The 23,250-nt window shown below is 42.1% G+C and overlaps 1 protein-coding gene across 2 annotated transcripts in view; it reads right to left on the reverse strand.

Moving 5' to 3' along the window:
* Positions 1-1,337: 1,337 nt before the first annotated feature.
* The window catches only part of LOC120783645 (G patch domain-containing protein 8), a 32,542-nt gene continuing 10,629 nt past the window's right edge, over positions 1,338-23,250 (reverse strand). Inside the window, exons 3-6 of one of the 2 annotated variants that reach the window (XM_040116757.1) lie at positions 12,085-12,222; positions 7,508-7,638; positions 2,742-6,357; positions 1,338-1,968 (exon numbers count right to left, since the gene is read on the reverse strand). In XM_040116757.1, coding sequence (XP_039972691.1) covers positions 1,783-1,968; positions 2,742-6,357; positions 7,508-7,638; positions 12,085-12,222 — 4,071 coding nt within the window. In that variant the 3' untranslated portion in view covers positions 1,338-1,782. Of the gene's footprint in view, positions 6,358-7,507; positions 7,639-12,084; positions 12,223-23,250 lie in introns of both variants that reach the window. The other variant, XM_040116756.1, reaches the window with a different exon arrangement.

Consider the following 23,250-nt stretch of genomic DNA (forward strand, 5'->3'; position numbering starts at 1 on the left):
CTCAGGACTCAGAGAGTACATTGTGTGTATCGTTTTTGTGTCTGTATTTATGTCACCCCTTGCTGTAGCGCCCCCCCCCCCAACTCTCCATGTACTGGGCTGCGTTCACTGATATCACAGAGCGCAAATCAATGCAATCTCTCAAAGCACTCTGGGTAGTCCAAGTCCATAAACCATCTGGATGCCACTCTGTTCTCTTCTGTGTTCTGCTCCCTGAGTGCAGACCGCTGCAGTGATCAACTGTTTGGCAAGCAGCTTTAATACATCTGCCCCTTCACCAATCACCAGGCATGGATGCGTAGCAACAGTTACCAACCACCATAACCCTTGGCAAGACATGCAAGAAAGTAGTTCACAGAAGTTTCCTTAATGTTTAAAATATTTTTTTTTTTTTTTTAACCTCACATATAATATCGAAGCACAACATACACTTCAAACTGTCTGGTACTGATAGTATCTGCTACTCCGAAACTGAGTGGATATTTTTTTACTTTGGGCTTCGGGCATGGTATGGTGAACCAATGGTCAAAGTGGACATTATAATGAAATGTGGTCAAAGAAAATAGCTTATTTGGACAAAATGATTAATCCATTTGTCAATAAAACAAGGACTAATAGCATACTTTTAAAACAAAATATGGTACTTTTTAAAGGCCAGCGTGTAACTTACTGATACATTAAGAACACTTTCAGACTGATCTGTCCTTATTTTAGAAATGGTGAAATAGAACTTAAAGATTAAAGATTGCTTTGCACACTTCATTATTAAATATGTTACTACACTTGGTAGATAACTATATTAAATTCTAACAAATAAGTAGTGGTTTTCAACCTGGGGTTTGGGACTCTAATAATGAGTCACAAAATGAATCTAAGGGACTGCAAGATAATTACCAGTGTAGGAAATAAAGAAATCAAAATTTTGCCACGCAAAATAATGTTTTTTTTTGTTTTGTTTTTTAACTTTTCTCTTATCTTCTTTTTTCTTGTGTACTGCTGCAAAGTTTTACCTCCTCTGGCCTCTAAAACGTATTTTAATCGAACAGCCTAATAAGCGAAAAAAATCCTTCTGCACTTAAAATGCTCACAATCCGTAGACATGCACCTGTGACAAAGGGTCACACATAGATTTGGCATCATATTAAGGGATCAGACAAGAGAAAGGTTTGGAACCTCTGCTCTATGATCTTATAAAGCGTTCCTAGGTATCCTTGGCCTCACTTTGAGAAAAGATAACCTACACAGTATTAATTCTTTATGTGGAATTTGTTGCAACATGTTACACACCATGAATCAAACAGAATAACAAAAAGCATTAAAGCCCATTTATTTTCACCCAAGTTTTAATGTAACAGATCAGTTTCATTCATTGCTGTCTCAGCAATTGATTTGTTAAACTCTGTTGAAAAAAAAAGATCATGTCACATATGAATATGAACGGCTGTTGAAGTGTTTGTATCACTGATGCCACTGAGTGTGGAATAAGCATTGAACTACTGCTAAAGTTTAAATTCACCTTTTATTTTATTGTTTCCCATTGTTCTAATGTTATCACTCACTGTCAGAATATTTACACTATAGAGACAAAACAGGTCTTTACATGTGTTGGATGTGGAAATTAGTTGTTCTTCCTACGGTGTATGTGTGTGTCATTCCAGAATTACGTCTATATTACACACACACATACACACACACAAATACAGTACACACCGAGGTTAAAATGGTCGTTCTATCCCCCGGTCCTTGGAATATTATTTATGTTTGTTGAAAGTCACACTCAGCTCAGATAACCTGTATGGAATGGAGATAAGGGCAGAGTATTATCACTTTCTCTTGCCCCTCTTTGCCTGGCATGAGGGATACTTCAAAAGGCAGCTGGTCTGTCTGTGGTTCAGAAGGAAAGAGAGAGGATGACACAAGCCCAGCTTGTCTTTGAATAGCAGGTGCACCTTTCCCTTTATTCTGGGCCTGAATGAGGAATGATGGAAAAAGCAAAGGATCAAAGTCTGTTTTCTCCATGTCTGCTGCAACACAGCAGAGGCTAAATGGAGGAACAAATTTTCATTTGAAAACAGTCAATAGTTGGGCTGTTTATGTGTATGCATGCGTGTGTGTTTGTGAGTGCATATGTGAGTAAGAGTTGGAGCTGATGCTAGTGAAAGCACTGACACATCCCCATTTCAAATAGCAGGCTTTTGTCCAAACTAAAAATTCCTTCTCTCTCTCTCACCAGTCTCTGTTGCCAAGGAAGATTAATAAACATGGCAGCCACTCTGTGAAAATCATAACGCCTTCTGTTGAAACCTCACCGGCCATACTCTGTCCATGAAAGGCTGAGGGTTCAAGGGTTGCAGTGCTACTGGGGAGAGCGGAGCGAGTGGGGTCGCGTGGAAAGTAGGCGACTGAGGGAGGAGAGGGATGGGATGATGGGACAACAGGATGGAGGGAAACAAAGAGGAGATGGAGAAGGGAGATAGTTGAAGGTGATGATGGAGGGAGGGGTGGAGAGGTGGGAGGGGGTGAGGGAGCTGAGCTGGATGTGGGTGGATGGCAGGAGAGGTGGGTGACTTGGTAGAGGATGAAGAGGAGTGGGGCATGGAGAGGGCTGTGTGTTGTAAAATGATATGATGAAGGCTGGATAGAGGTGGGGATGGTGGAAGAGGGGTGAGGTTTGGGACTCCAAGAGCAATGGGTTGAGTAAAGTTCTCTTGTGGAGTCACATGTGGAAGTGGGAGACTGACCTGGAGGGCATGCTGTGCTTGTGTTTGCATCACATCTGTGTGAATTGACTGGGTTTGAGGCTGCGAGGGATTGTGCAAGAGTGCAGGTACGTGTGTGTATTGTTCCTCTGAAGTCCCACAGTTCTCTGTCTGTATGGTGTGTGTGTAGTTTGTCCCTGTGTGTGTATCTTCACCCTCTTGCGTCTGTTCCAGGACTTTCTGCATGTGTTCTCTTGCCTGCTCTTGCAGGAGGCGGTATTTGTCCATCTCCTCAGCAGTAAAGCTGATTGGCGCTGCTGTCTCTCCACCTGTCTGTTTGTCATCAGTTCTAATCTGTGATGGGCAGAGATTTGGCGTGCTGCCGGAGTTTGACTCAGCCATGCTCAGAGGATGTTTCTGACTGTCAGCGACTGCTCTGGGATCCACTCCACTGCCCTTAGTTTCCACTTCATCCTCTCCCTCCTTGTCCTGACTCTTCTCCAGCAGCCACTTTTTCCCCCTAGCTTTTCTCTGGATTGCAGGTAGTTTCCCAATGAGAGGCAGGAGCAACATCCTAGCTCGTTTCTGTGGCAGAGACTTACTGGGGGATAGACCTGGAGGAGGTGTGTCTGAGCTGCTTGTAGTGATAGAGGCTGAGGGTCCGTGTCTGAGATCAGACTGTGAATTGGGCTCTTTTAGATGTAAAGGGCTTATTTCACAATGGTGCATGTTGAAGCCTGGGACTGGGGGACTAAAAGAGGATCTGAGGGGTGAGGAATGAGAGAAGGAACTAGGGGTAAGGCTGGATGAAGCGGACATGGAGCTGCTCTGCTTCTTTGCCTCCTGAGGGTCGGATGAGAGTCCTGGAGCTCCTGAGGACATCCTGCAGGGGCAAACTGTCAGCCCATCCACTGTGACTCCTGAGCAGGTACTGCTCCTGCTCCACTCCCAGCTCAGCTCGGACATACTGGTGCTGCTGCAGGGGCTGCAGGAGCGCGGGCTATGGCATCTGCTGGCCCGTGTATTCACCACACTCTGGGGGCTGTACGTCTGCCTACTTGTCCACCACTCAGGGCTGGAGAAGTATCTGGAGCTTGAGCGTCCGGTGCCTGTACATCTCCACAAACAGCCTGGGCTGTCTCTGCTGTCAGCCCCTGTTCTGGAGCCTGACGTGGATCTGTGTGTCCCCCTGTCTTCCCAGCTGTCGCTGCTGCCCCATGTCCATCTGTCCACACTGCACCTGTCCCAGTCTACATCTTCTGTGCTAAGATGTCTGCTTCTCCTGCCCCACCTGCTAGGACTGGGGCTAAATCTTGCCACCCGATCTTTCTCCACTGCTCTGTTTCTCGATCTCCACCCAGTCCTTGTCCTGCCCTCTTCACCACCTCCAGGACAGTTTCCTCTCATCCACTCCCACTGTTGTTGTGTATCTGATATCAGGCCTCTGTCTCTGCAACCTGAATGCCCTCCCATTTTCCTGCCACTCCTCTCCCAGACCTCACTATGCCTCAAATTCTTCCTCTTACTATGAATGAATTTCCTGTCCCTGTGGAGGAGTTTTCTTTTTCTCACCGGGCTGCTACCATAGCTGTTGTCAGGGTAACAGCAGTCAATGAAACTCCTGGGGTTGCTATGGTGACCCCTTTCCCAAAACGGCTTTGAGTCACATCCTGGTGAGAAGGAGTGTAAGGAGAAGTGAGATCGCCAGGGAAAAGTCCCTGCATCTCTGTCTCTCTTTCCCTCCCCTTTGGTGTCTCTGTCTGCTGTGTGTCTGGTGAGCTGGGAGTAGGCACTGCAGTGCTCTGCCTGCTCTCTGTCTGGCTGTGACTGGGATTCAGAGCTGTGGCTCCTATGAGGCCTCCTCTTCCTGACAGAGACAGACACTGGCTCAGCCTCACATCTCCCCAGGAGACAGCTGCTCCCTGCTCTCCGCACACTCCTCCTCATCCTCAACTCCCCGCTCTCACTTTGCCTCTTTTTCTTCCCCCAGCTCCCTCCAGCTTCTCCTCTCCTTTCTCTACCAGTGGAGACTGTAGAGACAACACTCCTCACTTTGCACCTTGCTGATTGGGGCTTGTTTGAAGCTCTTTCCTTTTCACCCCTCTTCCTCTTTCCCAGCTTGTGTTTCTTTGTGCTAGTTTTCCTGTTTTTGCATGACACTTCTGAGACACCCACGTATGGCTGTGGAGTGCTGGCACACTCACACATTGTCTCACTCCCACACTCACACCTGGATGGGCCTATGCACATCCCTTGTGTGCCAGACTGGGTGACAGACTCTAATTTACAGCTCAGGGCTTTGAGGGGTCTCTCCCTGATCCCTCTCGCACCCCCTAATCTGCCTCCCAGAGGATTGTGGGAGTTTGTGTCAGAGCTGTCACTATAGGCAGGGTCAAATGGTTGGGATGCTGCCCTTACACAGTTCTCCATACTTAGCCTGCATCTTTCACTCTCTTGTCCTGTTTCTGATGTTGTAAGGTTTTTTTTTAGGAACAGGTGTGCTTTTGTCTCTACATCAATATGTTGCTCTGCCTTGAAATCCTCCTCAGCTATTTTCTGTCTGGGTTCTCTCAACTCATGTCTTGTCTGTCTTTGTAAACAAGAGTGAGTGTCTGGTGTAAGAATAACTGGCACACATGGGTTTGATTCATCTGAGAGAGCGCACATCTGATTCTGTTGTGACACCTGCAGATCCTCTGTGAGTTGTTCTGTTTGTTGGGGGTTTAAGCAGAGTGGGTTGCAACTGTAGGAAATGTGTGGTTGAGACTTGGTGAATTTTAGCAGACTGACCGGCCATCTCAGACGAGTCGAGCCATCTTTCCCTAGCACACACATTTGCTGACTCTCCTCCCTCCCCCTCTCTGTTTCTGGCTTTCTCTCTGTCTCACTATCTGTGTGTTCGGTGTCCATGTGTGCCCCTGCTAGTGCTGTACCCCATATGGTCACCTGGGTCTTCAAGGGCGAAAATAGTGAGTCATGGCTCTGATTACCAGGTGCTGCTGTGGAAGTAAGAGAGTGTTCTTTCACCACGATGTCTTTTTTTTCAATCTCCCCCTCTTCTTTCACAGTCTCTCTGGGGATTTGCCCAATGTCGCTCGATCCAACACTGTCAGAGCTAGACTTATGCTTTTCACTCTCACTGTGTTTCCTCTCCTCCGCTGCCCCAATCTCCCTGTCGATATCTTCCATCATTTCCTTTATCCTTTCTTTCATTTGCTCCCTCTTCTCTCTCTCCTCCTCCTCGAGGTCTGAGAACACTGAGGCAGAAGGCTCCAGCCTGGGCCCCCTGCGTGAGAAGCAGAAAGATACCCCAAGCCTGCCTCCCACTCTCCCACGCGCAGTGAGAGGCAGCTGGGGATACAAGCCCATGCAAGATTGGGTTTCCACTGCAGGAGGGTTTGTACTGGATGCTGGATGTGTCATTAGTGAGGACTCTGCTAGAGCAGTGGGCAACGGTATTAGGCAAGGAGATTGACATGGATCTTCTGGCTGGTGGCTGAGAGTAGTTGTCAGGGCTTGCGTAGGACGGGGTTGCTGAGTGTGGCTGAAGGGTTCAGGTTTGTCGTCAGGGCTGTGGTCTCTTTGATCCACGTCTCTATCTTGCTGCTGGCTCACAGCTCTGACTGTACTTCTTAGCCCATAAGTCCTTCCTGGGACTCTGCAACGTAAGGTGACAGGACAAATATACTAGTTTGCTTGACTTGACTTCACCTTATCTTGGCTCATTTTAATTAAAGAGTAACTTAACAACCCCTGAAAATCTAGCTTTTGCTGACCTCCACTGGTTTATCTTCTCACCTTGCTGCAGTGATGTACAGGTATGCTCCAAGACCTTTTGACATCACTGTTGGGTGTGGTTACAGATGCAACAAAGCACACTTTCCTGCCACATCCATCAGTGATGCTGGGTGTGTTCAGAGGTGAATTAGGCTTGAAATTTTCATCTGAGAGGACAGCAAGGAAACACTGATTTTCAGTCTTCTGTTAAGTTACTCTTTAAAATAAACTAAAATTCAAATTAACTGAACTGGTACGCTACTTTAAAATCAAAGTTAATGCCATCATGAAAACATTAATTGTCTAAATAACATGCATATATTTAGAGAGTTTTTTCGCTAAATAAAGGCCTCAAGGAGTCAAGTAAAAAAGAAAATACAATCAAAATAATATAGTAAAATCTAACTGCAGAAATTTAAAATAAACTGCAGAATGATAGTAGAAAAGAAATGATTAGTCAATTAATTGATTAGTATATAACAAAAAATTCATCGACAATTTTAAAGGAAGAAAAAAAGAAAGAAAGAAAGAGGCAGATACAGGATATGTGTAATCTTAGTAATGCTGTTCACATATCATCACCTGATTACAGGAAAACACATTTAATTGCACAGGGAATAGGTGCAATCAACTTGATTATTGTGTGATGCATTGTTTTTTTTTATCAGTTGTTTTGATTGCTTTAGGTGTACAAACCCTGAGGCAATTTTCATCTTTAAACTCTATTTACTTACTTAAAAAAAAAAATCGAACTTTTTTCTACTATTCATTCTTCTCTAAAACTCCATCTCCGGCTCCTACAAATCATCTACTCTCGGAGTGTCAGCAAGAATGTGTCTTCATGTTATATTTACTTCACCTGTGGCCTATCTAGTTCAACTGAGTGCTTTCACATCTGTGCATGCATCCATCAAATCTAAGAAACGTTGACTGGATGTGACACACTCTAACCCCTCTGGACCCCTGCCCCTGGTCTCATTACACACACACACACACACACGCAGACACAAATACACACTCCTCCCACACACCGCTGAGTTTCCTGTTGCAGCTGTGCAAGCTGGTGCAGGCGTCTGAGAGCCTTCTCCTGTTTGCGCTGGTCCTTCCATGATTTGGAGGCCACGTTGCGAGCAAACTCCCTGTGCTTGAGGTCCTTCAGCCTCTGCAGGAAATGAGAAGTAAGGGCCATAGAGGGAGGGAGGGAGAGAAGGAATGCAGGGGGTAGCGAGGAAGATGTGAGAGTGGAACAAAGAGGAGAGAGATTACTTTTAGAAAGCTCTCTCCAGGCAGCTGTATTTCAAATCACACACATCAGTCAGCAGTGTTTGCAGATGTTCTCCTCTAAACCTCCTGTCCAATTAACTCCATTCATCTTGGAAGAAAGCATTTTCCCTCCAACACACGGAGAGCAAACACAAGCCAACTGGTGAATAGTAGATTACAGATGCAGTTAAGCTGAGTGACATTAGTGATTTAGTGATGATCGTGTTCTTTTTGAGTCTGTTGGACTGTCATTTTTCTTTTTGCCTGGAATTCTTCAATCTAGTGGCTTGCCACAGAAATTTGTAAAATGTTCAGCCCTTCATCAGCCATCACAGCTCAGTCTGAGAGAACTTCTGATCCAATGAAATCTGCTTTTGAGTTGGAGTCTACCAAAGGCATTGATTTGCTGATGCCGAAATTACACATCACCAAACACAAAGGCACGCCACTGATCATCGGCAAAATAACCATCAGAGTCGCCGTAGATTTCAGTTGGAAAAATGCTGGGCCATTGTATGAGCTTAGTGGTCTGAGGGTGTGTTTGTGACACGCATGTACACAAATACAAAAAACATAACTAAAACCACGACATAATTTGAGTGATTGTTTTTTTGGTGCAAACTGGTGGGTCTTCAACTGCATTAGTGGGCAGAAAAATTAACAATTAGCTCTGTTTTGTGTCTGTGCATCTTTTGTGTGTGCACATGCGTGTATTTGTATGACACCATGTGTCTATAGCCATGGGTGCGCCAGTCCTCTAAGGGAAACAATGATTCATGCCTCTCTCTCTGGTTTACTTTTCTGACACACTTTAATCCCTCCTTTATCCATGCTTGGCAGGTGTGTGTGTGCATGTGCATGTTGGTCTGTTGCTTTTTGTCTGTTTATGTGTGTCTGTGTGCGTCTGAAGGCTAAAGAGGGACTCAGGAGTTCTGGAATAGCTGCAGTATTGTGCACCACCATCCCTCATATTTTCTTTGTTATTCTCTTTTGCTTCCCAGGATATTTTAGCTATCTCAGTGTGCAATCCAACCATGGCTTATAAATTCGGGATTTGTTGTTTATTTCATATATTTGTGAACTTATCCTGTAGTATAAATTGCAATAGGATTACACCACTCTCACTTTTAGATTATGTTACGCTATTATCCACCCATACAGTATGTATCACAAACACACACGCACATATGCACACATCAGATTAGCCCCTCAGACATCAGATTTATTTATACACTCACTCTCTTTCACACCCAGATCTTATGCAGGAGCTGACAGTTGTCAGGTTAATCTCTACTGAGTCTTACACAAGCGGGTGTCTTTTTACATTATCACTCGATGCTTAACATTCCACTGTCAGCTCACTGAAGACAGAATTAAGTATGTGCGATCAGAGCAGCACTTGATGGTTTGTATCTCTTAAACAAACATACATGTTGTAAAGTATAGGTGCTTATGCTTTGCAGATGTGTGAGATCATATATGAATATGTGTGTGTATTTGTTAGAGTGCAGTAAGGAGCTTTGAGGGGCTTTGATATGAAACACATTATATAGGAAATATTAATCATGTTCAAGCAGAGAGACATACATAATGAACTATTGTGGACAGAGCCAAGAAAGGAGAGGAAGACAAGATCAGAGTCATAGTACTGTAGCTTTCCATGGCAATGACTGAGAGCGAGAGCAGTCTATAATAGATGGTATGTATGAAGATGAATACTTCTCCTTCCTCTTGCATTTGCCCTCTACCAGGTTATTGTTCTCTCTTTAAAAGAGGTCCCACTGCAGGCAAACCTGTAGCTATATTTAGAGCCAAACAAAATATTGCACACAGAACCATTTTCTGTGAGCAAACGGCAGATATATTTCTGTTTCCCACTTTAAAGCGGATACTTTTGTCTTCAAAGATGATGTCATGTCCCAAGCAGTGGGAAGTGATATTACTCCTTCTCTCCAACATGCCAGTCTAGCTATGCACTGTGAAGCTCAATCCGTCCGTCAAAGCCTCGATCAATATTCCTTTAGATGTGTTAAGGAGTGCTCAGGCTGAGGCAACTATGGATGAGTCAGAGCTGATTCATATCCACTAGGGCTTTGGAATGAGGGATGATGTATTCTTAGGTAGCATGTGAGGGGCCATGCTAATGGGCTGATTGCTCTTTTATTTAAAAGAGAGTGTAATTCTGTTGTAATGAGCAATTTCTGTAAACAGCAGTAAATGCTGATAGAGCGCTGTATTCAGACATGTTTATCCACGAATCGATGACAAGAAAAGGAGACAGAGCAGACGCAATCAGCTTCCATTCTCCAAAGCCAATACTCCTGCAGGGAAGCTGTCTTCAGCCAGAATTTCATCTGTTGTCTGCTCGGTAGGCAGAGTGTGCATGCATGCCTGTATGTGCGCGTGCTTGTGTGTGTGTGTGTGTGTGTGTGTGTGTGTGTGTGTGTGTTCCTACAGTGCCAGTGGCTACTGTCAGCTCAGTGCCTCATGCAGCTTGTTTCATGTGCCTGCCGCTGGCTAAAACGAAGCATTAACATTGGTCTGCAGTTGCTTCGATTCATTTTCAAAGAACAATGACAGAGGAGGAACAGTCTTACTTAATGTTTATTTCATGTTGCATAGTGTGGGCGTACAGAAGTGGGAAGCGGCTTGGCTTGGTTGAGAAATTGCCTGTGTTTGTGGACGAGTGTGTACACGGGAAGTGTATGTCTCTATGTTTTTGTATGTGAGTGTATGTCTTGGCATGACAACAGATAGCTGTAGGAGAATGTGCTATCAGCAGAACCTTCAGCTTGTTAGTCCAGAGTGGAGGTTGTGGATGAAAATGGATGTGAAAGCAGAATGCAGGAAAAAACCTGCTTCCGGGCCTTTTCCTAATGGTCCATTGCCCTCATCCTGTCCAAACTGGAATAATAGAATCATACTTGAGCTATGACTAATAGCTCCATGTTTTATTTGGTACTGAATATTTATTTTTGTTTTTAAGGAAGTACAAATTGAAGAATAAAGTGAATTTTGTAGTAGTTTATTTATGTACCAGTTACATACAAATCAACTGTTCTAAATATTGAACTTGAGAAAGAAAGATTCTCCATGTATCATACATTTGGGACTTGGAGATTGAGTAACATTTAAATACCGTGCACATTATGTTAATTTTTTTCTGTTTTAATTCTGGTTGCTTTGGTTACTCTTTATTGGCTGCTTGGCTAAGATTAAGACACTTTACTCACCTGATTCTAAGTGAACAAAGTGAATTGTATTTTTTTTATTTAAACAGCTCAGAAAACTTAACATTGTTTTATCATCTTGACACATTATGAATTTTCCTAATTTTATGAGAATTCCTTTGCTCTTAGTTGTCCGGTAAAGAAGATGACTCTTTACTTCTGTTTGGGGTCTCAGAGACCCCAGCAGGAAAACACGGTTAAATAAAATGGGTTTTTTTATATGCTCTATACCTGTGATTGGTGTTGACTGTTCTTTTTACATAGCACCATCCGTCTCAAATCCCAAATATGTCTATTTTTGTATCTCTTATGGGAGTTTTATAACAATTTGTTCATAATGGTCCTAACAGGGAATGCTCTCCAGACATCTCCGAGGTCTGACTGACCCCAAACACAAGTAAAATCACTATCTCAAATAATATACTATGCATGCCTTTATCTGTCAGTAACTAATATATTTGTTCAATAGCCCATATAACATACAAAACATGAAATAGTTCCTTATTTGGTGTAATAACAATGTTTTATGGTCACTTCTGTATTTTCTCACCTTCATCAAATGTGCATGCCCATGCATTGCAAAGGGGTGGGTATCACTTGAGTACATTTCCACTTATGGGTTTTTAATAAATAAATAATACATTTTTTTTATATTGAAATGATTATGTGTACATTTACAGCAGTGGGGTATGGTGACCCATTGTCGAGGCTGATTTTTATATAGTTTTTGCACTTATCTTATTTTACCTTATCTTATCTTATCTTATCTTATCTTATCTTAAGATATCCACCTTTTAAAATGTAAATCTAAACTATAAATGTAGTGCTATGTGTGTATATGTGTATCTGCCTCGAGTTGAGGTGTTCCACTTTCCTGTGTGTGATTTTAAGAGATGATGTAGTTGTCACATTCCTACTGTTACTTGCTAAGAAACTGTACCCAATGGGCAGATTGACATGAATGTGTAACGTAGCTTTAAATCAACACACATAATGCTAACACACCCAAATTCCATGGCAGGAGATCATACAAAAATGTCTGCTTGTGTGACTGTTTGTGTGCTGTTGCAAAAAGGTGTGTATGTCTAGCTGTAGTGCAGGTGCGTCACATGTACCTGTTTGTGTGCATGGTCGTAGGAGTTGATGTGGTTGTCAAACTCCTGGTGTCTGAGGTACTGCTTGTCACACAGCTCACAGTAGAAAAGAGCCTTCAGATCCTCGACTGAGCAGCCCAAGGCCCTTTCTGCACGTTCCTGGAGACAGAGAGAGAGAGACGGAGAGTACGAGTGAGACTGTTGGAGGATTGGGGGACAGAAGTAAGAGAGAAGTGAGATAGATGCATAAACAGAGACAAAATGGATTGGAGCGGCAGAGATAGAAAGCAAGAGGTGTTGGCAGGGGGTGGGGGGGGTCAAAAGAATGGCAGATTGTTAACCGTTTAGAGCAAATCTGCATCACAGAGACATCAGCAGTAATAGCCTCTACATGTGCTCTGCATAAAACTGTTAAACGGCTTCCCATTAAAGTGTGCTGCCTTTGCTGCTGTTGCCGGAGGTTGGACAAAGGCACTGAAGCCCTGGGCTCATGGCAACTTGAGCCTGGGGACACATTTAATACAGCCAATATAATAGAAACCTGTGTATGTACTGTAATGGCAAATAGTCTGTGTCTCACTGCAGATAAAGAGGCAATTGTAGCTGACAGACCAAAGACCAAGCATCTAAAATGCACACCTTAGACTTTTTTACCCTGGCAAAATTGTGCACGTGAAGAAGAGAAAGTTCCACAAATACACACATACATAAAAAGTTGTATAAATAGCACATGGACAGACAGATACACATACACATGCACTGCGCAAATGGCACATGGACCTCAGGGGATAAATCGCTTGTCTGCATGCTCACATCAGCCAGAGGGCTTTTTTTTTTTTTTTTTGGTGTGAGGACAAGCACAATGTTGTGTACAATAGATGCGTGTGCTTGCTTGTGTATACGTGTGTGTGTGTGTGTGTGTGTGTGTGTGTGTGTGTGTGTGTGTGTGTGTGTGTGTGTGTGTGTTCAGGAGTGTGTGTGCATTCATGCCATGCTCTGCTTCAGAATGTAATTTCCCTCAGGCTAGGAGCTGCCAATAAACACTATTGAATTCTGTTCTACACTGACATGATGGGAATTTAATTTGAGGTTGTCACTTCTTTCTCTCCTCTGCTTCTTTCCTTCCCTCTGTCCAGCTACTACTCTTTCTCCCTCTCTCAGCTAGTTTTGTGGCAGCCCTTTCTTCCATACTCCAACACACTCCTTTAATTCTTTCTTTTGTCTCCCCTTGTCTCCCCCTCCCCCACTATTTGCCTTTTTCTCTCTTTCTGGCTTGCTCTTTTTCTGTTTGGTGAGCCCTGGGTCATGCAGTGACAGAGTCTATTGGCCCCAATTTGCTTCAGTAATATGCCTGCACACAGGGACAGAGGTGAGAGGAAAAGAGAGGGAGGATAGCAATGCAAGCAAGAGGAGAATTTACCCCTGCCTGCCCCACAGACACACACACACACACACACACACACACACACACACACACACACACACACACACACACACACACACACACACACACACAAAGACCTTAGGATCACTATCACCACAGAGTCTAACAATCCTTTTTGCACATGCAATCAGTTTTCACATATATAAATGCTATAGCCATGCAATTTTTTAACTGCACACATACACATTTACACACACATGAAGGGAAAAAAAACTGTCCGTCCTCTTTTTTCTGCAGGTAGATAGCTTCTAGGGACGATGGGTGAAGAGTAGGGGAGACTGAAGGAACAACCAGGCTGACAGAACACTCCTATACCTAAATCAGCAGAGAGGTAACTAATATACATTGATCCTGTACTGCTCTGTGTCTATGTGTGTGTGTGTGTGTGTGTGTGTGTGTGTGTGCGTGTGTCTGTGTGTGTGTGTGTGTGTGTGTGCGTGTGTGTGTGTGTGTGTCTGTGTGTGTGTGTGTGTGTGTGTGTGTGTGTGTGTGTGTGTGTGTGTGTGTGTGTGTGTGTGTGTGTATGTGTGTGTGTGTGTGTGCCATGGTATCGATCTGCCTTGCAGGCTTAAGTCCCAACCAGGAAATGATCCAGTCGCCCATAGTGGCCTTCCTTTGAGTGCTGCCGGGGTGAAGAGATTGAGATAATGAATGCTGTGTATTTGTCAACCTTTGGGCTTATCCAAGATTACACCGGAGCTGTGTATGTGCATGTCTTCATATGTGTACTCATTATATGTGTGTGCATGTGAGGTTGTGTATATTTTTGTGTGCCCTCACCTTTGTACTTCCTAACCCTTTCTTCTCCCCTCACCGCCTTCTGTCAGGGTAATTTTTTGAACAGTGAAATATATGTAATGAAAGAGGGGTGTGCATAAGAAAAAGGTGTGAATGCATCAAAGTAGAAATTTGTGTTTGCGTGTGTGTGTGTGTGTGTGTGTGTGTGTGTGTGTGTGTGTGTGTGTGTGTGTGTGTGTGTGTGTGTGAAGTCAAAAGTCATTTCTTTATGTCAAAGGCATTCTGACATGCGATTCCCCCTTTTTCTGCTGGATACTAAAATCAAACATTAGAGCTTCAAATGTATACACCTATATGATTTCTAACCCACAGGCATAGACACACTTGCAGAAATACATCTACACATTCAGCACAGCCACACAAGCACACATTTATGTATGCACAGTCACCCACAGTCTGTCAACCAGTGCTAAATTAATCTAGACCTCAATTTACCTCAGTAGCATAAATCTGTTTGCAGAAAAGGCACAACTGTTATCTGCAGACCTGAATGGACAGTGATTGTTTGCACGATTATGTGTGTGAGTGTGGAAGGCTTTCAATGTGAATGTGTTTCCATGCTTTTTTTTTTTTCTTTTCGCTTATCCTCAATTTGTGGGAGAAGTGCCATGTTATCCCTCTTCATGGCTGAAATTATGCCACAAACAAGAGTCATTATGGACCAAAACTAGAGTTTCAGACACAAACGCATGTAATTTAATGTCTTGAGCTACTGTGGAAATGAACAGGTCACGCTAAAAGTGTTTTACACACGTGGTCTGTCAGCACTTTAGGACGTGTTACTGGAAGCTAATGATATACAATATATTCATGAAAACTCTTCAGAAAGAAAAGATCCCTTGAGGAACCTCGGGGAGTTCTGTGGATGCGATCACACTGTCACTGCCATTGTACCCCTCAAAACTGCCCTCTTGGTTTTTTGGATGTCTGACTTTTATTGCATATAAAATCAAAAAGTTCATCCTTATTAGTAGTAAGCACACTATACAGAGACTAATGCAATTTTCAAATAATCGGAATTCTTTGTCTGGTGATCTTGACATTTAGAACAACTACGCCTATTTATATGCTTCTTACTTTCGTAACTCTTATTAACATCTTGACAGTGAGTTGACTAGAGCTGGAACCTTGTCAGGGACACAAAGAGAAGTGGAATGCTTAAGGACAGGCTTCTGTTTACAGTACTTCTGAATACTAAATACAAGAATAGAATAGAATATAAAGCAAATTATTTCACAACATGGAAGCAATACTACAAAATCAACATAATAATTGGCTCTTTCACTAAGAAAATATAAATCCCAGTGTTTTTGCAATGCAAGTGTACAGGGTCATTTATTAAATTCAAGTGATTGATGTGGTTAAGACACAAAAGCAAATATCATGGAAAACAATGTGAATAAAGCTTAGTTTCACGCTTAGATTGATAAAGAAAGTGGAAAATAGCCAGAGGGCTTCTTTTCATTTGCAGCCCACATGTAAACTTTATGTATAGTGACTTGAATATGTTAAGTGACATTTAATTTTTATATAGTTGTTTAGATTTAATCAATTACTGTAAAATAAAGAATTAAAATAATGTTCAGCCACCTACTGTACTTGTATGAGCTAAATTATTTCTCTTGTCTCACTGGTCACTCTCTTGTTGGTTGTAATTAAATATTGAACAATATTTTCACGGATGGCTGGACTCAACCCAGAGAGTGTGATGGAGGACTTTTAAGGCTAACAGACTGATATTATAGTAAAGTCACTCTGACACAGCGTTTTGAGATTTTTTTTGCCTCCCTAATTTGATAAATTAGAATTTTTGGATGGGACACAATGTGGGGAGAGATAATTAAAACTGGAGACTTAAACAAATGGGATGTCAGGAGAGGCAGAGAAAAAAAAGCTTGTTTACACCTACTAGTACATGATGAGATAACCCCTGTATGCAAGTAAAGTATGTGATTCTGATATAAAATGCTGTAGATTTTTTTTTATATTAACTGCTAGGTAGGTGTGGAGAATTAGATAAATTAGTTTTTGAACTTAACTAAGTTTCATTTTCTTACCCCCTTAATCTCACTTTCTTTACGCTTTTATCAATATGTGTGGATAAGTGAATGTGACTGGATCTGCATAAGCAAGTGGTGAGTACTTGTACCATTTGTGGAAGAGCATGAATTTGTGCCTCCTATAACTGATTAAATATGTTTTCTTAGACATACTGAGATGAAACTTGATCAGATACGATAATTGTGATAACGGCATTGCAACACAAGTTTTAATTGCAATCTTGTTCAGTATGAAATTCAAAACATATCCAGAATGGTAAAAAATAGGACGAAACAACACTCAGCATGCATAATGAATCCACGAAGAGAGAGGAAGTTCGGCCAGCACAACTGGTGGTAAGAGATTCTCTGTTCAAATATATTAACTTCTACTGAAGAGAACTTCTCCTGCAGGGGGTAGAAAAAATAAAGTACTTAAAAGTTAAAGAACTTCATGAATGTAGCTAACTGTGAAGAAACTATTGTTACATTAAATGCAGTTGCAGAACTGATACAAAACACAGGCCATACAAGGTTACATGCCTTTTAGCAGTATATGTCTTCATGAACCCTACATAGAACTGTTTATACAGTATCTGTAATATTGGTTAGTTAGTTTCTCTTTGCCTCTGCATATTGTCTGTTGTATGTTATTATGATTTTAAAGATTTTTAAATTTTTTCCAAAGCTTTGCTTCTTTCCAACTGTTAATTGAATCGTGTTGCTGAAAAGTAGTGATTCTTTTATTATTGACAAAAACAAGTGAGTGACTGTAGTTTATTAGATGGTGTTGATGATGTGAAGAGGATGAAGGAGACTCAGCTGACACCGTCTTGATTGCATATAAAGGATTATTACAAGGAGTACGGCGTCAAGTCAAGCACTTGCAGGTCTGCTTGTGAGAGGGTGTGAAGCCGATGAACCACTCTGAAAATCAGTCTCTGTCGCCGACTCTTAAATAGGGCAGTTGTTTTCCTAAAAACTGTCACTAACATATGATTTCAGTTACAAATCATTACCTTCCTTTTCAAGCCATGAGGCACCCTCTGAGGACCTTTGACCTAGGGACTCTGAGCCATGCCTCTATTTTTCAACACATGGTTTCAATTCTACATACACCTCTACCATACACCTCATGACAATCAGCTGTATCGTTTGATGCACCTGTTTATAATTCAAATTATTTTGTGTATCCCCAGTATTTACCTTATTTTATATATACTGTTCAAATTCTGTAACTAATGAAGAAGTGAAGAATGATGACACTATGTTAAAATATTGAATAGCGCTCCAGGTATTTCGTACTGTTGCCTTTCATAAAGCAACACTTGGAGAGTCTAAAACAAGAAAATATCAAGACAATCTGCCTGTATAAAAATTAAATTCATTTTCCAAAGTCTGGTCGGTATCTGATGAGGGAAGTATGCATTCTTATTTCACTGAAGAGTTATATCTCTCCTCTCACTCTTTAAGCTGTGTAACAATGGTAAAAACATTGCAAGCCTGGTATCACCAAATGGCGTATGAATATGACGCCGATTTCCTGAGACATTTCGTGTGTCATCACTACACATTTTTTGCTTCTTGCGTGTCATTTCATTTACACGTAATTCCTAAAACCCCAACTACAATGTTGTTAAATGACATACAGAAAGCTTAAAATGCATAGACATGACACGCAAAATGTCCTCAAAAGTGGCGGGCTATTTATACACCATCCCATGATACCACGTAGCATTGAACATTTCATAACTGTTTATCAAGCCCAATTAAGCCTTTAACTATCTTCAGCTATAAACATCATCCTAATGTCGACGCTGTAATGGATAGAAACAATCCCATTTGTGGTAAAATAACATGATACTATAAAAATAATTCAGCAGATCTGTTTGCCTCCCACTCTGTCCCTCTCTTTCAGCCTCTTTACATGTATCTGCCACTCTGTTTTCTTCTCTGCCCGTCTCTAAAGCGTCCCTGTGATTCTCTCCTCAGACACACACATGCACAAGTGGAGAGAGTCTGGCTGTGCGGTGTGTTTTCTGCCCATTCTTATGTAGCTAATGACAACTGACCTGAGGGCTAAGTTGCTTGTTACTGTAATGACCTGTAGATCTTGCTGGCAGACACATCTGCACACACACACATGCACACACACACACGCACACACAGACTGCCAAACAGAATAGCTGAATGTTAATGAGCTGATATTTGCAGCCTTAATGCATCTCTCTTGACTGCCTTTAATATGCCTCCATGGGTAGTACCCACCCATTTATTCATTTGAAATTTGCGTGCGTGCGTGTGCATCTACATGCACGTCCCAGCCTTTGTTTTTATTTACGTGCAACTGTCTGATAGTGTTTCTGTATGTGTTTGTGTGTCTTTCTTTGCTCCAGATCATTAAAGCCAGTCAGAAGTATGGCCAACACATGAACATAGAGAGACCATAGCCAAAACCGCAGATGTGATGACCATAGATACGGTCATTAGTGTTTTCTTCCAGCCAAAAGAACAGATGTGTTAGTACCAGTGAGCTATGTCATCTCACAAACTGCCAGCAACCTGTGAAAGAGACAATAGACGGGATGAAATTATTCAGAATATGAGATTACAACAAACATGGCAAAGTGCATAGTGTACTCCATCGATCCTGTGTCAGGTGTGTCATGGCTCATCCTGTTTCTGTGTAAAGTGTATGCTTAAGGCTCGACACCATGAATCACCAGTGTTCTAATTCTCTTCCTTTTCTTTCTCTCTCACCGAAATTATAGCCAACTGTTCTGTCTCCCTCTGACCTTTGCATGTTGAGCAGCATGCAAGAAACAAACTGAATAAATAAATGATGAAGAGATTATATTTGCTAATTTGCCCTGTGCCCTTTGTTGCCTTGTTGATATGAGGAGTGCTTCTCCATGGGTTTGATCCTTAAACTGAGGGTCTGCAACCTTTGTAGCAGATGGTTTGTTTATGTTTACTCTTAAATCTGGTTCTCCACTTTAAATTTCACCACTGTGGAACAATATATATATGTGTGTGTGTGTGTGTATGCATATATATATAGATATATAGACTGTATTTTTAATTGTGTTGGCTCTGTACTCAGACACATGGTATTTGAAATGGAACAATGAGTATGAGTTCAAGTTACATCTTCCACGTTTAAAGGAGTATTCCAGTGATTTAGTATTGCACTTCTATAAAATTGGGAGGCTTGCAGGAAGCAGATGAAAAAGAAAAAGGTCATAACTGTAAAGCAGAGGCAGAGACATCCTGACTTTTAGTCCCTGGACCCTACATTTTGCATAATACAACTTAATAGTGTCTTCCAATAGACACTCTCTGCCTGATAAATGCCCACGTCTTTTACACTCTACGCCCCAAATTCATAACACAAGCAGTCTGTTAGAAACTTTAAGTCTCAAGCCCAAGTTCCCAGGGGAACACCCTGATGACACCCCTAGGGTTTATTTAGATTTTAAAAAGCTCTCTTTAGAGCCACATAGGACATTTTACAATTTCTGCAGTACTCCTCCTTGTGGTGTAAAATTGGTGGAGTGCCCCTTTAATTTAGGGGTGTTAACATCAAAATCAGATGAAACGTATAGAAACTGAAGAAGATCAATGGTAACTGTGCAATTCAACTTAAACGTTACTAAGGGCATTGTATTTAACATCTGGTTGCAAGTCTTTTGCTGTCAGGAAGTGGTTGAAGTCTATTGCCTACAAACATTAGCAGCCTCTTGGTAGCTTCCCTGGTAATACTCCGTCAGGCCTGTACTGCAGCTATCTCAGGGATTGTTTTCCTTCGGTCTCATCTTAAGCAATGAAACAGATGTTCAGTTGGACTGGGGCCAGATGACTGACTTCGGCAGTCAAGAACATTATAATATCATTGACCTGCTGCGCTGTCCTAAAAATTTACTATTTATCCAATGCAATTCTGCATATTTACACTGCTCACTCAGTATGGATATAAACACACTAAGAAACACTTAAAGCTGAAAGTACGCACTTTACCTTGTAGTCATTGTTTAATTATAAATCTACAGCCAAAAAAACAGAAAACATGTCACTGTCTAAATACGTAGTGGCTACACAATAATTGCTCCTTTCATGCTCTGTTGACAGTAGGTTAACTGTGTTAAAGTTTTACTGTTAAAAATAAATCTCCTCTGAACACATCTGTTGGCATCTATGCGGCTGATAGATATTTAAGACCTAAACTTAAAGAGAGAGTGTAAAAAAGAGAGAGCCACAGGGCAGCATCATGACTCCATATATTATGTTTGACATATCACATCCAAATATAAAAGATGGTGAAAAATAATGAGAGACGGGTGTTCAAAACCCTCAAAACAACTGTACTGCCTTTTATCCGGGGATACAGTGGGGAGCCTGTGGCATGGACAAATTGCACTGCTCTCCTGTTGAAGTCATAAATCTATGATTAGTCACAAGGCCCAACCAAACAATCACTGAGTGAGAGATCAAAATTTAGGTCCCTGTCCATCACAATGCAAGGCCAAAGAGCCCCTCCACTGATCTGTCCACACCTTCCCTGCCTTCACTCTCTCTATCTCTCTCTTTCTTGCATAGTTCCCCCCGTGGGATTAATAAAGTTAATTTTATTTTATCTTCCACTCCCCATTCAACAGGGCTCCCTTGTTTTAATGGAGTTATTCATGCTCTGTATCACTGATCAATATCACTTATTTGGTTAAACATCTAAAATCTGCCCACCTCTCAACATCCTCCCCCTCTTCTCTAAATCTTTCCATGTACGTGCCATGATGAATATAATGTGAGCTCAGCCTGTGGCTTGTGGCGGACAAGTTCAACTGATTCACCAGGGCAGAGTGTAGTTTAAAGACAAAAAAAAAAGCAGAGGACATCTTACGACATTTTCTCCTCTTGAACAAACATGACCCATAGTTTCTTCCCGGACGTTTTGTGGATAAAATTTGTGTTGGGTGGGATTGAGGCAGAAGCATGAAAGTGTGCATGCAAATTCCTAAAATACCCTGGCGTTCTACAAAATGTGGCCCACTCGGCATCTTTTAATGCATTTCTTTTATCCTACCACTCACTTACTGTGCTCTTCAGAGACTGGCATTTGTTTCTCTAAAAAGAGAAGGTTTCCTTCTCTCAGGGCGCATAAAGGAGAACATCATAAACCAATTACAGGAAGACAAAGGATGTTAGGTATGAAGCACAGAGATGTGAACTTTACTCTTTGTCTCTGCAGTATCTACATATTTCTACACGCATATACTGAAAGTATGCTTTGTATGCAGTCTGTTTTTCTTACATTCCTTGGTTCCTCTTTGATGCTATCGCTCTCCTCTCCCATCACTCCACCTCTCATCTAATTCCCATTTTTATTTTTTATTTTATTTTCAGAGTTTCCCTCAGTCTCTCTCTCGTATCTATTTTCCTCTCTCATGCATTAAAAGCACTTGTCAGTTACGTATGTGTCCTTCCATCTGTGTGCCTATCAGGCTTCTCTCCTCTCTTGCTAAATGTCATCTCCAGTATTAAACGCTTTCCTCTCCCAGCTGGCAGAAATAAAATGGAATTATATGGACCATACACTCTTGACATTTAAATTACAGACACAACTGAAAACCCGGCATGGATAAATGGATATACAGCGTAGTTAAGTTGGTACACACACACACATCAAACACAGGCATTGTACACTGATGTGCTGTCTATCACATTCCTATCTGTACAGACAAGGCTGTTGATTGAGTGCCTCAAAGAGGATTGCGTCTCTATCGGTTAAAGTGATCAAACTGCAACTGTAATCTGTCAGTGTGATGATACAGATTAGAGTTGAAGACAAGTTAAGAAGATGAAGGTAATCAGTTTGGGAAGTGACAGATTTAAAGAACAGGATTAATACTATCGAAGATTACACTCTACACTCTTTACGCCCGGCTAAGTCCCACCAACTGAAAAACTACCAGATGAGGGGCGAGCAGTGCGACAGACTGAGGGGGAGCGAGGACGATGGGTTGCTGTTGTCGGTGAATTGAGGAATGATTGTTCTCTTCCAGGCATTTATGATGCAGTTTCTTTTGAAGCTTCCAAGTGCGGGTGAGCAGTTGTGTGTGTGTGTGTGTGTGTGTGTGTGTGTGTGTGTGTGTGTGTGTGTGTGTGTGTGTGTGTGCGTAGATGTTCGCTCTGTGTGGTTCATCTTTGCCATCAGGGGATAATATGAGTGTGTCCAATAGGAATGAGTGATCTTTTCTCTGGCACATTAGAGTATGAGTGCATGGATGGCTAATGATACTCCAGATGTGAAAGCAGAAACTAACTATTTGCTTCAACACCATCACACTTATACAGGACACACACCAACTCACTGAGCTTGGTGGTGGTGGTGGTGCATATCAGCCCAACTTTGTTAAAGCTGGTTTTTCTGTACTCAAAGACAGTGTAGCAGTTAAGACCCTGTGCTGGCCAGAGGTTGAAATCCTGCCAGAACACTCTCTGCTTTCAACATCCTGCTCTGCCTCCTTCAATTTCTCTGCTCTCCACATCTCTTTCTTTCTCTCAGTGTCCTCGCTATCGTTCCCAACTTCCATCCAGCCCTCTGTATGGCTGCATTAGTATGTATGGCTGTGTAGCTCAGGGTTTAGAGGTTTATGTCTCCTAATAGACAGAGATTTGTCCTGTCACACCAACACCCACATACAGCTTACAGAGAGAGAGGACGTCTCCCTCCACTCTGTGTGTGGAGAGGAGAGAAAGAACATTTATGTTCTTGTCTTATCTCCAGAGAGAAAGATTCCATTTCTGTACAGACATATCATAAAGCATTCATTTGTGGCTTTCTCTTCTTTTCTCCCACGCTTTCCATCTTTTCCCCCCTCTCCAATTCTCTCTGTCTCTCTCTACCCC

The sequence above is a fragment of the Xiphias gladius genome, chromosome 22 (genome assembly GCF_016859285.1).
Source record: "Xiphias gladius isolate SHS-SW01 ecotype Sanya breed wild chromosome 22, ASM1685928v1, whole genome shotgun sequence".
Taxonomy (NCBI): Eukaryota; Metazoa; Chordata; class Actinopteri; order Istiophoriformes; family Xiphiidae; genus Xiphias; species Xiphias gladius.